A 16,463-nucleotide genomic window follows, 5' to 3' on the forward strand; every position below is an offset into this window, starting at 1 on the left:
TGTTATGAGAATCACATTTTCTCATAAAAACATTAATATTTTTCCTTACATACAAAACATTACAAAATATGTATTGAGAAGCAACAGTCAATATCTTAATTTCTTTAAATCTATACCTTAATGATTCCTTGGCTCCTAGGTTACAGATTGCGCGAATAGCCCTCTTCTGCAGCACAAATATAGTTTGGATAGCGGCTGCGTTACCCCAAAGCATAATACCGTAGGACATTATACTGTGAAAGTAACTAAAATTTTCCGAACCAATACGACTTCGGACCTTAAAAAAAGAGCGTACTCCTTCCTTAAGGCCGGCAACGCACCTGCAACCCCCCGGTGTTGAAGATGTCTATCGGCGGTGGTAATCACTTTTCAACGAAAGTGAGCCTCCTGCTCGTTTCTTTTTTTATAGACTAATAAATTTCTATGAATTATATAAATTGTTTCATACATTTATGTTTATGCTCATTTTAAAATAAACCTAGTACTTTTTATTTCTGGAGCTCGAATCCCCCCAAACTTCTGGCTACGGCCCTGAATATAACATAACTCGTCAGAGTATAATAACGGATGAGGTGAAGCTTACCATCATGAGCTTTTCTAGTATTCCTGTTTTATTTATGATTTAAAATATTCTTCATTCAGCTCAGGCTCATAAAAGCACTTTTGAATCGCCATGTTACAGTTTTGAATTAAATTTAAAGCTACCAGTTCGGAAAATACATTTTACCGGAAGAACCGGCAAGAAACTCTGTTAATTTTTCCAACATTTTAATCACAGAGTACGCGAGTGAAGACCAGATATTTTTCTGCCAAGAAGTCAATAATGAAGTCCAAGCTTTACGGTCTTTAATACAATTTTGTATTTGGTATTATGCCTTTATTTACTAATTTTTTTTGCAACGGCTTCGCACTTGTTTATAACATAATATTGTTGTTTTTGAAGATTCAAGCAAGTGAATTGGACTGATTTAACGGTTCTTTTCCGGGTACCCATATTGATTAATCGATCGACCTCGAGGCCTGTTTATAGTAGAGGCGTACACAATAAATATTTCAACAACAATAAAATATCTCAATTTTTACGAACAAACACATTTATAATTATAGCGTGGTAAAGTAACTATTAATTTGTTGATTATATTCTCTCATATTTTCGCATACGGCACGCTAACTAAACTTCATTCCGCAATAGTTGTTGCAGAAATGTAAACATTCCTTAATTGTTTAAAAGGCGTACTCTAAATGTCGCTTTAGGGCCTGATTCGTAGTGTAATTTCGTATGTTAAGTATAGCATGAAATTTATAAATGAATGTAATTATGATTTTTACTTTTGTAATGTTTTAAATGAATATAAAGTTTAACGTTATCCCGTATATACTTATCAACTAAGATAAGGCACAAGGCGAAATATTCTTACAGCTACTGAGTACATCAGTACTATCATCATCATTTTATGACGATTCGGAAGACATGTAATCTGAATCTACATATCTGATACACATCGGCTTAAGATTACGTATTCATTGACTCACATATTCTGATTCACCGGAATTAATCAATTCAACTTAACGATTTACAATTCTCTTATATGTTCCTATATTCATTTAGTTTGATTCAGGAATTACTTCGTTAAAGTAACACTACATTAATCACTGACTTAGCATTACTTAATAAGTGTCAATAATTATTTCAAGTCCTTTAGTTACATTCGTAGGTATTTCGAGAAAATATAATAGGACGTTTTCTATTCAATCATAGACAATGGCGCAGTGTTGTACTTTGATGCTGTGGCTGATTTGTCGTTTTTGAGAGAATGAGTGAGGATAAAAAATTAGTCTAGTAAAGCGATACATCTTATTATATAATTCTGAAGTAAGTTACCCATGTCGTGATTCAGTAGTTTATCAGTTCATACACGACAGCTGCACCAATATAAGAATATGGATTAAAAAATATGTTAATTGTATTTAAGTTTAATATATTTCTGAATATTTATTACATTATAACATTTTATTTACAAAATATATAATATATATGTACTTATATCATAATTATTTTTATCACACATTTATATATGATCATTATCATTATCCGGTGGAGCCATAGTTAAATCTGTGACATCTTTTACAATCATATGAGCAATTTGCCAAGCCATTTCCTCTTCAACTTTTGATGTATTCGCTGGTACAAACTTACTAACCATTTTTTTTAGAACTGATTTATCTCTTTTGTCTGGATCCGGTTCAAATTTAGATTCAAACCTTCCTAAACTATTAATTCGTCCAAGACTCAGACCATCATGCTTTTTTCTTTGCCACAATGCATCAGCATTGTAAAGTTGATTAGAATCTATAGACATATCAGGTACAGAATGGTTTCGTTTTTTTCTAAATAGAGGATCACCCATTGCTAAGAGAGTATTTCGGGTGCTTATGCTAAATTCACTGCTGCAATCAGAGTGTGATTTACAATTAGGGGACCATAACTGATCCACTGATTTTATCATTTCTGAAAGGTAAGTATAATATAGTTCAGATCCTAAGAAAGTTTTCACATGTTTACTGAGAGTTTGATAAACAATTTTGTAAGGTATGTCAAAGCAAGTGCCTCTTAAACCCACTTCACTACAAATGTCACTTTCAACTTTCAAACGAACGTCAGTCGAAAACCCAATAGGATTAGTTGCTTGAAGTGAAAAGTATTTGTCATAAAGCACTATAGCATCACTTTGAGCTGGTTCAATATTCGACTGATTACTATTGATGAGGTTGTCTCGAAAATGCATAATAGATATTAAAAATTCGAGCAATTTGCTGCAGTTTTCTTGTTCTAGAAATTCTGTAAAGTAAAAGAGTATTGCCTCATTGTAGAGAATATCTTGAAGAGTAATACATCCACTTGTTAAGATATCTATCTGAGATTTTATGTAAAAAGGGCTGTTTTGAAAAGAAGTAAAATAGTTTTTGTCAATTTGGTGGTATAAAGCATCCAGCACAGGCTTAAAACATTCCTCTGTTATTAGTCCTTCAGGCTGACATATATTCGATATAACTAATTTTCTTATGTTGTCTGTTAAATCTAGTTGATATGGGGCTTCTAAAGCCACATATTTTTTGAATAAGCTAATAGCTGTTTCGGTGATATCTGAACAACTCTCATGCATAAAAAGGTCATAATAATCTAAATGTTGAGTTAAATCTCCACAGGAACTTGTGGAACATTCGCCTTTGGTTTTTCTTAAACTGGTCACACTTGCTTTCCAATTAAATTTTTGAGACATAAATTTATCACAACTCTTTTCAAGCTCATTGTCGTTTGAGTGATCATCCAAACTTTTAGTGTGACTTATCTTGGAATGCTGACTTTTTACATTGTCTGTATCATTATTTTGTAATATTAACTTAAAATTTTCTAGTTCTAACCAACATTTAATGAGATATTGTTTGTTTATACCTTCCATATACATAATAAAATAATTAATAGCTGTTTTTTCAATAAGTATGTCATGTAAATTTATTGATAACTTAGATTTTTTTTCAAAAATATTTGAGTTATCTGAAAAAAAAGAAATTTTGTGTAACATCTGATTATTTACAAAGAGCATATCAAAGATAACAGTGGATTTCACTAAATTTCCCACAATGGTTACTGGTTTGAACTAGAAAATGTTAAAATCTGGTCATTTTTAACATAGAATAATATTTTCTGTTGTATAATATTGATTTACAACGAAATATTGTTATAGAACAATAATCAGAAAAATAATATGTAGGACATTTTATATCCTATTATTATTGTTAAGAGTATACCAAATATTTTATTTCATTCCCACAGAAATTACTACTATGTTAGCATATAATGTAGAAAATTTACCAATATTGGTACAGAATTGGAATTGTAAATCTGTGCACCTATACAAATCATACAATGGTCTGTGATATTAATAGATTTCTCAAAAAGTCTATGATAAAAAAATCTGCACTTATTAAAATGGACCAGACATAATATTTTCCAGTTAGGTTACAAGAGAATGAAGAGTCAGCATTACACAGTTTGTCTAGGGAAATATCAGATTCGTCTGCTATATGAATTTTAATTTTATAGTAATGAACCATAGAAAAGTAGAGAAAATAATATTGTATTTGTAGTAAACAACTCGAAAGTGATAGAGTTGTGAACTTGTATAACAAATTTAATATTTTTGTGACTTATAGTGTAAATAGAGAACATTTGTATTCTTTTCTCGGCTAACTATGTAAAAATAATTACCATCAATATAATTGTCGATTTCTGTATCCAGCGATAAAACTTCGATATTTTGGGTAGAAATCCGTTCTGGAGGTCGCACTGGGCAGCCAGACTTACCTTTAGCTAAAAAACACATATTACACGTAATAGGAAAATCCATAACAATAACACTTAATTTTGTTCAGTGATCAACAAACCTGCGCTTTTCCAAAACTTTATCATATCTTACAGTATTGTTTCTGTATACTATATGGTAGAAAATACATTAATTGTAAACTAAAAACGTAGTAATCTCCAATTACTTCCATAAAGACAACAAACCGTATCAATTATTTTGTAAATAAAGTACAACAACATACATTTTTTATTCCTACGTTACATTAAACACTGACATATATGACATTTGATTTGACAAAATCGGGTTTGCCGGTTATGAAAAATGTACTAACTACTAGCTCAAACGATGATGTTGATTTTAATTTATCGGTTTATTTATTTACTATTTTGATACTGCGCAATAAATCGTTTTTGAACATTCTGTTGGTAGAACAAATGAGAAAGTATTGTTATTTATTAATGGTATTTTTGAATGTGGAACATTTTTCCTGTCACAAAACCACACATGGCTTAGACATATGTAGGTTTCCCTACGACGTGTTTATTCACCGCTAAGTACGAGATGAATTACACAAGTCTACAAAAAAAAATTTTTTTTTTGGGTTTGTTATTAAATTGATATTTTCTGATTGTCTACAAGTAAAAGTAATCACAGGCACAATTCATAACAAATAACGTTTGCTTTTGTACATTTTATAATTAAAAATAAATATTTTAAGATTTTGACAGAATTCTTAAGGAACAACGAATTTAACACACCAGTAACGGGGTTAGAAGGGGTTTACGCGTATGAAACGGGGAGCGGCGGGTAGTCTCAGCAGTATGCGCATGAGCATTACCGAGAAATGACGTCATTCGTGTTGCGCGAAGTCCAAAATGGCTTCCAAAAAGTGTGAAAATAACATAAATTATTTTTGTTATATTTGTGGCGAATTCATTATATATACATATTATACAAGGTAGGGTTAAAAAATAGTTTTTCGTCAAATATAAGACTTTGTGAAGCTTATAAAGCTTATTTTTATCTACCTATTCGAAGTCACGATAAAATATGGGCACCTAAACTCCCGTGTGGTAACTGCAAAAACACATTAGAAGGTAAGAGAGTTACTAATAACTTTCAAGTATACTAATTGCAAAAAAATTACGATATGTAATGAACAACGTGTGTATCAACATATGTATATATTTATATACGTGTGTGTTATTTTTTCCAGCTTGGTATTAAGATGATAAAAAATGTATGAAGTTCGCAGAACCAATAATATGGAGAGAGCCCACTAATCACATAAATGATTGCTAGTTTTGTGTAGTTGATCAAAGCAAGCGTCGGGCTGGCAAAAATGCCAAGAAAATTCAGTACCCAGAACTACCATCAACAACCGCTCCAGTACCCCACAGAGAACATATTCCTGTGCCTTCTTGTTTAAAACCAAAGGGACAGCTGCCGCTATCACAAATGTCGAGTAGTAGCGGATGCCGCGAGTTCTTACCCGAATCAGTGTCTGTTGAGCCACATGTTATTAATTCAGAAGAGTTTAATGATAAATCATCTTCTGAACTGTACCTAAACTTAAAGCAGAAATAGTAGTTTCCCGGCTTAAACAGTGAAATTTGCTCAAGAAGGATTGGTGACTACTCGTGGAGCTTAATAAGAGAAAGTTCCTAATTACATTGAAAAAAAAAAACAATTTTTTTTTTATTTTTAAAATAGTTTCTGTTTTTTTTTATGTTTTTAGAGATTTACCTTTACTTTTCCTTGTAAATAAATATTATTAACAAATAAATAAAAGTTCTTTTTCTTAATTCTTAATTTAACTGAATTAAAAAATTACGAATTTCTAAAAATTTTAAAATTCGTTCTAGTTGCCACAAAAGCACTTTATTAGATAAAATTATTTTTTCCTTGTTTGGTTAGACATAATTAAACAAAATCAGCACCACAGAAGTCAGACTCAAAAACCGTGTTGACTTGTGTTATCAACACAAATTCAGGAAGTGATATTTCAGTTATTTCTTGGCTTAAAATACACAATGGTCGATACCGCTCAGCTCTCATACAAAGTGCGCATGGTTATTTGCTTATTTTATTAGGTCAATAATAGGCTATTTGACTGTTTTTTAAAATCCATTTTATATTATTTAGTAGAGGTTTAGGAACCCAGTAAAAGTAGATTTTTTTATTTTTAGTACATATTTGCCGAAAAATATTATTCATATCAAAATTCCATAATTAAATAGAGCGTGAAAACGCTACTTGGACAATAAGGCGCTGCAATGGGGTCGGTGACGTCACTTGCCTGTACTGTAATCACATTAAATAGGTAAACAAGGTTAACAAGCAAGTTACTTTATCATAAGCCCGGCCAATCTGGAGCGTTTTGTGTCAAGTGACTCCGTGTTTGATTTATGGATTTTTGAATAAATTAAGTATTATTTTCAACTTTCGTAAATAAATAACTATTTTTAAAGTAATAATAATAATATATACTTATTACAATTTATTTTTCGCATTGTTAAATAGCCTATTGTATACATCTGCTAAAATAATATTATAATTATATAGTTATTGATGAATGAAAAACAGTGTTAAAAGAGAATATTTCGAATATGTAGCTTATACACAGTGGATACGAACTTTTTATTCCTAACTTAACGTACTTATATAATGCCAGCATTGTAAAAATTAAAATAAATTGTTAAGTATTTTTAACACCAACTTTTGAGTTTCAGCCCACAATTAATTTATAAATTTTTACTCTTTTAATATATTTTTTTGTAAACGAAAATAATACAACATATATACTCGAAAATACCCAAATTTTATACCCAACTATACCTGAGCATATATTATATTCGACCTCAAACTATAAAATATTTGTGTATTTTGTTAAAGTATCATCATAACTGTATTGTTTTGTTTTCAATCATTTAAAGTACTGTACTGGATTTTATAATTGTTTACTTACATTGTCACTATACCTACGTGACCGTAGGTAGGTACTTCATCACAATATAGGCGTAGGACGGACAATAGTAAGGTTGTACTATCTTTAAACATACATCACTAGGACCTGGGGCCAAAATTTGTTGCACTTTCAGCTTTCCATTTTTTGCAATCGATTATAAAAAAATTGGGGCATGAAATTGACATTCTGATGTTTTTTTTTTCATTATGCGCACACTGTTTATTATAATACGAATAAGTAGTATTTTTTATTTCTTGCTTGCAAATAAAATATATATTGAATTATACCGGTCAAGAAGAACTTATAACTTGTAAGTATACACTAACCTTTTTTTATTTACCGCCACTGTTGAAAAGCCGCCCCCGACAAAGTGCCATACATAGTGAATCGTAAATGCTAATAATTATTGATATTTGAAGATGCATAATTATGGCAATAAAAATAAATCTAATTATTTTATTGAGCTTTAAAAAGGCTTTTGGATCATCAAGCTATACACTGTCCACGCCGCGAACTGTTGTCAATACGATCATTAAAAGAACACAGTTCCACTAAAAAAAATCGAAATTAATCGTGATTTTGATTTGTTACATACTTTATTTAATGGATAAATCGAGTTGGGTGATTTAAACATTATTATTTTCAGTCTTGATTGAGGTGAGTCCTCAGGTACCCCATTTTTCTTTGTTGTAAGTACAATATTATAATATGTCTTTTTTCAGAAAATCGCTTGTACATCACTCAGGATATACTTTACATGGATTTTGTTTTATAGCGGAACTAAATTTCTATTATATGTGCGTTGGATTATCATTTTTATTATAATTCACTTAAATTATATTTTTCATCTTTTCCGTGATTCAAAGTAGAAAGAGCATTTAAAATAGTTTTATTAAATCTCTCCATCTGACCATTGGCTGTAAGAGTTGTTACTGCATTTACTGTGTTTGATGCCATAAGATTTTGAAAAGCGGGGAGAAGATAATGAACGATTGTGCAATAAACTGGAAAATATAAATATTGTTAAGTATTTTAAAATATATATATATATATATATATATATATATATATATATATATATATATATATATATATATATATATATATATATATATATATATTATTACTATATATATATAATTACTATATATATATATATATATATATATATATAAATATAAAATATAACTGATCTTTTTTATAAGACTGCTTTACAGCTATTTGATGATGCCAAACCTTTGAAGAATTGGAAGCATTTATCGTTCATATATACGCGAGCCGTACCCACTACTCGCAAGCTATTAATATAATAATACAATTGCTATGTATCTACTTTATTTTAATTTTATTGTTTATTATTAAGATTTATTTTCATACCTCAGAGACAAACATAGTGCCTAGAAGGCTCGAAAACGATTAAAGACATTTATAAAACTGTTCGGTAAAAAAACCCAATCGGGTTATTTTTAAGGTCAGTTTATTTTCATTGACATATATGTTAATATATAAAATTAATGAATTACTGAATAAATAATTATTTTAACATGTGTGGTTGTGGTTGGAAATGTTGGAATATCAATATTGAATATTGATGGACAGAAGGACAGCTCATGGCATGCCGGTTATTTATATTTATACCAATATTTTACGTTTCGTAAAATTAGTGAATGGAAATGTATAGATATATTTAAAGTGTGTTAATGAATGTTAGAACAGTGAACGTTGGTTGTACAATAGTCAAAACCTTAAACTTTTGTTAAGTATGTGTCGGATATTAATAATTACTTTTCTAATAAATTTATTCTTATTAGAAAAGGCTACTGGCTTAGGAGAAATCATATATGCCATAAATGCAGGTGGTCCAGCTCATACCGACATATATGGCATTCATTACGAAAAGGATCCGTTGCAAGGAAGAGTAGGTACGGCTTCTGATTACGGGAAACAACTTGTTATGATAGGAAGAGTCAATTCAAAAGATGAAATATTATATCAGACCGAGAGATACCATCACAGCACGTTTGGTTACGACATTCCGGCCAATAAAGACGGAGACTACGTGCTTGTGCTCAAGTTTAGTGAGGTATACTTTAACACGCCGAATATGAAAGTATTTGATGTTGTTCTGAATGGAGACCACACCATAGTAGCCGATTTAGATATTTTCAATATCAAAATAAATAATAATACTTTACATGGATTTTGTTTTATAGCGGAACTAAATTTCTATTATATGTGCGTTGGATTATCATTTTTATTATAATTCACTTAAATTATATTTTTCATCTTTTCCGTGATTCAAAGTAGAAAGAGCATTTAAAATAGTTTTATTAAATCTCTCCATCTGACCATTGGCTGTAAGAGTTGTTACTGCATTTACTGTGTTTGATGCCATAAGATTTTGAAAAGCGGGGAGAAGATAATGAACGATTGTGCAATAAACTGGAAAATATAAATATTGTTAAGTATTTTAAAATATATATATATATATATATATATATATATATATATATATATATATATATATATATATATATATATATTATTACTATATATATATAATTACTATATATATATATAAATATAAAATATAACTGATCTTTTTTATAAGACTGCTTTACAGCTATTTGATGATGCCAAACCTTTGAAGAATTGGAAGCATTTATCGTTCATATATACGCGAGCCGTACCCACTACTCGCAAGCTATTAATATAATAATACAATTGCTATGTATCTACTTTATTTTAATTTTATTGTTTATTATTAAGATTTATTTTCATACCTCAGAGACAAACATAGTGCCTAGAAGGCTCGAAAACGATTAAAGACATTTATAAAACTGTTCGGTAAAAAAACCCAATCGGGTTATTTTTAAGGTCAGTTTATTTTCATTGACATATATGTTAATATATAAAATTAATGAATTACTGAATAAATAATTATTTTAACATGCCTGCATGTACGTTTTTACACGGGGATGTCCAATTTTGTCAGCAAAATTTAATATTAATACATCATTAACTTTCAAATTTTTCAAACTGCTATTAATAATATAGGTTGTCTGATGGTAGTATCAAACAATGTTTGCGGCGTTTACGCAGTTTGAGGACGCAGTGCACTAGCGGAGGCTATCGACCTTCGGACGGTTACTTGAGATAACTGTTATGTTGATGAAAATAACTTGAAGCACAAAGCACGCAGGGCGGCTGGCGATACGGTTCATCCAGTTGCGCAAGTTCGCGGGACTAGATCGGAGCGAACTCACCAAAGAACATACATTCAGATATTGTTTAAGTATATGTAGCATTATTATTTCGACAAAATGTTTACTTTGTATCTTCTTTCCCCACTCTTTTGGGTCTGTGTGTATTCGTCAATTATTGATCAGCGACAAACGGGTGATTTAAATGTACAGGTTGACTTTAAGGATGTACGAATATTTGCACTTATGAAAGGAGACAAAGAAGAATATGTGGTAAGTGTTTATCCCTCTTGTTACCTTATTAATACATAAAATTAAAACATATTTATTTTAAAATATTAAATTATAGAAATACTAGATTGGTATTTAAAAAAATAAAAGGGTAAATAGGGGTCAATTACTTAAGAAAACGATATGAAATTTTGCGTTTACGTTGGTATCTAATATAATATTATTACATTATTTTTTTGATTGATTACTAATTGTTACAATTATTGAAGTTATACGTTCTGCATTTATAAATACTTACACATTTTTATTTCCAGGACTATGATTATGCGTATGATTACTCGGAATTGACAATAAAACCTCAAAATCGAACAACGCCAAAACCGTTTAACGGTACGAGTTTATCCACAGAACCAACGATTGCGATAAATGATTCATCGATTAGTTCAACTTTGCTAGAAGAAAATACAACGGCGACTGAGGATTTTTTTACTGTCACAACAAGTCCCACAGATTTTAAAACAACGATTACCCATTCCGAAAGTACAAGTTACAATAATTCAGAGATCGTTATGAATAAACCGTCTACTAACACTCCATTAAAAAATTGCAAAAGAGGCTTTGTATTAAATCAAAGAGGCGATTGCCAATTTAAACTTAACAGTACAGGAAATGCGTAAGTAAAAACTAATTATGTAATAGTTAAGCGTTTCAAGAGATTTCCGGTTTTACGCAAAAATTAATACTAATCATTGGATACGAAACTTTCACTTTATTGAAAATGTAGCTGTAAATTTGTTATAATAACTTAATAAAAAATATTAAGTCTAACAACAAATGAATGTGTAGAGAAATTTTGATACTCTATCAAAAAAAAAAATGTTTTGTAGTAATGGCAGTAATGTGCAGTTTTAATGTACTTAATGAGGTTCCTATTATTTAAAGTCTTAAAAAACATATCGAGGATTTAAATGTTATAACATTAAAGGTACAAAATAAAAAATGTAAGAGGATAATTTGTTCCTACAAGTATTTCATCAAATTTTAAAGTATTTTTTAATGATATCATTTGAATCTACTGTTAGTAATTTTTCTAATTTATTTCAAGTTTGTTTAGAAAGTTGTAGGAATTGATTGTATATTAATTACAATAAGAAATAGGATAAAATATGTATTTTTTTTTCAGATTAATGAAGTTGGTAAAATTATCTCAAAAATTAAAATTAAGAAGAGAAAATAAAAGTAACGACAGTCCATAATTATATTTGAATGAGCATGATAAACTTGATTTTTTTTAAAAACTAATTTGATATTTCTTGGTCAAATATTTTTGTGATTTAAAGACTGCTTTAAATAATGAAATATAATATGATAAGAATTTAGTTTTTTATTTAGTCCTAATCAATAAAATATAGCCAAGTTATTAATAACGTGTATATTAAGAAATGGAATAAAAGAAAACTATACAAAATTTAAATAAACTTTTAATAATTATGTGCAAGTGCAATGAATTGTGCTTATAAAAGTGTTTATTAAGAAGTATATCTTATGTGGGACGGGCACTAGTTCTTTATGATTTGTACTATTTGGCTTGAGCTTTAATAGTTTAGGAAACATTATTTAACCTTCAAAATAACAAATAAAAAAGCAGTGAATTACATAAACATTAATTTACAGCATATAAAACATATATTAACAACAACACAACATGTCATTATTGGTTATAGTTTGCAGAGACAAAATAATAATGGTATAAAAGCACCAATTGTAATAAAAACAGGAATTAACACTGAGTTATCTTCCATTGAGTAAGGGTCAGGTTGCTTAGGACCACTTGCACGACGGGATTTGGTAGATTTCTCTTCTACTTCTTCCCTGGGTTCCTCGGTTTCAGTCTCAGGCCATACTATTGGAGGTAGTTTGGGCACTTCGTCAATTGTTCCTCTCATTACATACAAAGCATTAATCTTCGGGTTATCTCTGTAGCCTTTAATGAATTCAACTTTAATTTTACCCCCTCGTATATCTGACTCTTCATCATTATAATATAATTTTCCATTTTTTATAGAATATGGTACATATTCATCGTGTGCTACTCCACGCCCAACTTTATTGAAAATATCTAAATCGGCTACTATGGTGTGGTCTCCATTCAGAACAACATCAAATACTTTCATATTCGGCGTGTTAAAGTATACCTCACTAAACTTGAGCACAAGCACGTAGTCTCCGTCTTTATTGGCCGGAATGTCGTAACCAAACGTGCTGTGATGGTATCTCTCGGTCTGATATAATATTTCATCTTTTGAATTGACTCTTCCTATCATAACAAGTTGTTTCCCGTAATCAGAAGCCGTACCTACTCTTCCTTGCAACGGATCCTTTTCGTAATGAATGCCATATATGTCGGTATGAGCTGGACCACCTGCATTTATGGCATATATGATTTCTCCTAAGCCAGTAGCCTTTTCTAATAAGAATAAATTTATTAGAAAAGTAATTATTAATATCCGACACATACTTAACAAAAGTTTAAGGTTTTGACTATTGTACAACCAACGTTCACTGTTCTAACATTCATTAACACACTTTAAATATATCTATACATTTCCATTCACTAATTTTACGAAACGTAAAATATTGGTATAAATATAAATAACCGGCATGCCATGAGCTGTCCTTCTGTCCATCAATATTCAATATTGATATTCCAACATTTCCAACCACAACCACACAATCACAAATAAGTGTTGCTAGCTTAAAAAGGTTAAATTAACTTGAAATGCTATTTTAGGGCAAACTGCACTATCAATATTTTTATTTAACGAATTGTCATCAGTTAAGAAAATGACCAACATTTATTTGAAATAAAAAAAATACTAGGGAATTCATTAATAGCACAATGCAAGATTAGATAGCTTTTATTACTAATGAAAATATTTTTTGGAACTTTACAGTGTTGATTACATTTATAGTCAAAGTCAAGTCAAAATAACTATGCAAGTTCAGGTACACATAAGTATATTTGTAATAATAAGCTTCTTATTATTAACATTCCACAAGAAAATATAAATTTTAATAAAGTTACGCTTTTTTTAATAACTAAAAAGTCTGATTAATGTTTCGTATTAAATGACTTACCTTGATTTAACTACATCAAATGCCACAATTTTCATTTAATAAAGAGTTGGAAATATATCGCTTTTAAAAAATTGAATAAACGACATATTTAAAACTATAAAATTCCAGAATTCTAAAATTCCGATGTCTAATTCCAGTTCTGCGTATTATCGAAATATTGTAATACGAGTACGACATATTTCATTTCCTTCGTACTTTATTCACTATTTCGGCTACATTTCACCCATAATTGGCTATTCCGCATTTAGTTTGCCGCTTTTCGAACGAAAATTCGAAATATTTACATCGAATTTTGTAAACCCTAAACTACTTGGCTAGAAGCTTGGTTGGACCAGGAGGAGGATTTGAGTACATCTTTGAAAGCTGCGTTAAAATAGCAATATCCCATCTCTTTCGGTGGATTTTATCAGAGACGACCAAGCGACTTTTTCGTGGTGCACAAGCATCATATTCGGCAGGTACTTTTCGGAGTACTTGTCGACCATGACTTACCATAGACATAATGGCATTGCCGTATTGCTCTCTTGGTACTTCCCTGATCTGAAGAGTCGAATTTGTGATCGACCCAAGCAACAGGGGTTGTGCCTATTAGAACAATGGAGGAGGTAAGTACGTGCTCGGGTTCTTATGCACTTATATATTTACAACAATATTATGTATATTCTCAGTAACATTGATCAATTTGATAAAATCAGTGATAATAATCATTGTATATGCACTAGGAGTAAGGATAAGCTTATAACGCCAAGTTTTTGACCCCGCAAAGTCAATAAATCTTTCTTGGGGCAATGTATCCGTTTTTATAATAAAATTCCGCAGACAATTTTTTACTTTGCCTCGTCGTAAATTCAAATCGTTTATAAAAAATACATTTGTAAAAAAGGCGTATTTACTCGATACAAGATTTTGTAGATGATAAAAAGGCGTGGAATTAATACCTGTTGACTTCCACGGAGGATATGTTAATTTTAATAATTTATTAACTTTTTTTTTTTTATGGAATAGGTGGCAAACGAGCAGGAGGCTCACCTGATGGAAAGTGACTACCACCGCCCATGGACATCTGCAACACCAGGAGGCTTGCAGGTGCGTTGCCGGCCTTTGAGAAAGGAGTAGGATCTTTTCTTGAAGGTTCCCATGTCGTATCGGTTCGGAAAAACCGCCGGCGAAAGCTGGTTCCACACAGTGGTTGTGCGAGGCAGAAAATGTCTAAGAAATCGCGCTGTTGTGGATTTTCGGACATCAAGATGGTGCGGGTGAAACTTAGAATTTTGACGAGATCTCCGAAGGTGAAATTCAGCAGCCGGGATTAATCCGAACAATTCCTCGGAACATTCCCCGTGAAAAATTCGGTAGAAGATGCAGAGTGATCCAACATCTCTACGCAAAGCCAAAGGATCAAGGAGATCGGAAAGGGTTTGATCGTCGATAACTCGAGCCGCTCTACGTTGGATGCGGTCAAATGGAAGGAGCTGGTACTGGGGAGCACCCGTCCAGGGAGAGCAGTATTCCATGTGAGGCCGAATTTGCGCCTTGTAAAGTTTTAGGCGATGGGCCGACGTGAAATACTGTCTCGCCTTGCTGAGCACACCGAGCTTCTTTGAAGCCAATTTGGCTTTGCCTTCCAATTGACCGCGGAACTGAACGAGGCTCGAAATATCAACGCCAAGTATTCCGATACTACCTGTAGCGGCTATCGGGATGTTCTCAAATCGTGGAGATACGACAAATGGTGTTTTTTTAGCGGTTAACGCGCAAACTTGCGTCTTTTTGGGGTTGAAATGGCCTAAATTTAGCTGGCCCCAGTTCGAGACTTCGTTTAACGAAGACTCGATTTCAGACACAAGTTTGTTCCGGTTTTCTTCGACGTTTTCCCGAGAAATATTAGCGCGGCCGGTGTATAAGGTGTCAACAGTACTGTCGTCTGCATAGCAATGAATGTCTCCAATTTGCAACAAGTCATTGATATGCAGAAGAAATAAAGTGGGTGATAGAACGCAGCCTTGTGGAACACCAGCATTGACGAACTTTAAGTCGGAGCATGCACCGTCGACAACGACCTTGATGCTCCGATCTGCCAAAAAGCTGGTAATCCAATTGCATAATTTCCCGGGAAGCCCATAGGAAGGAAGCTTCGAAAGAAGCGCTTTGTGCCACACGCGATCGAAGGCCTTCGCTATGTCCAAGCTGGCTGCTAATGCCTCACCCTTGCTCTCAACTGCTTCAGCTCATCTATGAGTAAGGTAAACTAGAAGATCACCGGCCGACCGACCCCGACGGAAACCGTACTGGCGGTCGCTAATCAGCTGGTTCTCCTCTAGATACCGCAGGAGCTGGCAGTTTATAATCCATTATCTTGGAGAGCAAGGAAGTGATGGCTATAGGCCTATAATTGGACGGATCTGAGCGGTTCCCTTTTTTAGGGATCGGATGCACCAAAGCAGTCTTCCAGGAGTTCGGGACGACGCCTAATGCGTAGGATTGCCGGAAAAGACGCGTTAAGACCGGTGCCAACTCGGGAGCACATGTCCGTAGCACGATTAGAGGGATGCCATC

At 32.0% G+C, this 16,463-nt stretch overlaps 3 protein-coding genes across 3 annotated transcripts; 1 reads left to right on the forward strand and 2 right to left on the reverse strand.

Annotated features, from left to right (window-relative positions):
* Positions 1–1,999: 1,999 nt before the first annotated feature.
* LOC124533717 (A-kinase anchor protein 10, mitochondrial) lies at positions 2,000–4,655 on the reverse strand. Its single transcript, XM_047109169.1, has 3 exons — positions 4,447–4,655; positions 4,271–4,372; positions 2,000–3,556 (listed from the first exon to the last, which is right to left on the reverse strand). The coding sequence occupies exons 1-3, from the start codon at positions 4,469–4,471 to the stop codon at positions 2,070–2,072; spliced, it is 1,614 nt and encodes a 537-aa protein (XP_046965125.1). The 5' UTR covers positions 4,472–4,655; the 3' UTR covers positions 2,000–2,069.
* A 5,784-nt stretch (positions 4,656–10,439) lies between these two features.
* On the forward strand, positions 10,440–12,102 carry LOC124533707. Its single transcript, XM_047109155.1, has 3 exons — positions 10,440–10,811; positions 11,084–11,442; positions 11,953–12,102. The coding sequence occupies exons 1-3, from the start codon at positions 10,659–10,661 to the stop codon at positions 12,023–12,025; spliced, it is 585 nt and encodes a 194-aa protein (XP_046965111.1). The 5' UTR covers positions 10,440–10,658; the 3' UTR covers positions 12,026–12,102.
* A 130-nt stretch (positions 12,103–12,232) lies between these two features.
* Positions 12,233–13,512, reverse strand: LOC124533706 (malectin-A). The gene has a single exon (XM_047109154.1). It carries the CDS (start codon positions 13,283–13,285, stop codon positions 12,488–12,490), a length of 798 nt encoding a protein of 265 aa, XP_046965110.1. The 5' UTR covers positions 13,286–13,512; the 3' UTR covers positions 12,233–12,487.
* Between the last annotated feature and the right edge of the window lie 2,951 nt (positions 13,513–16,463).

The sequence above is a fragment of the Vanessa cardui genome, chromosome 11 (assembly GCF_905220365.1).
Source record: "Vanessa cardui chromosome 11, ilVanCard2.1, whole genome shotgun sequence".
Taxonomy (NCBI): domain Eukaryota; kingdom Metazoa; phylum Arthropoda; class Insecta; order Lepidoptera; family Nymphalidae; genus Vanessa; species Vanessa cardui.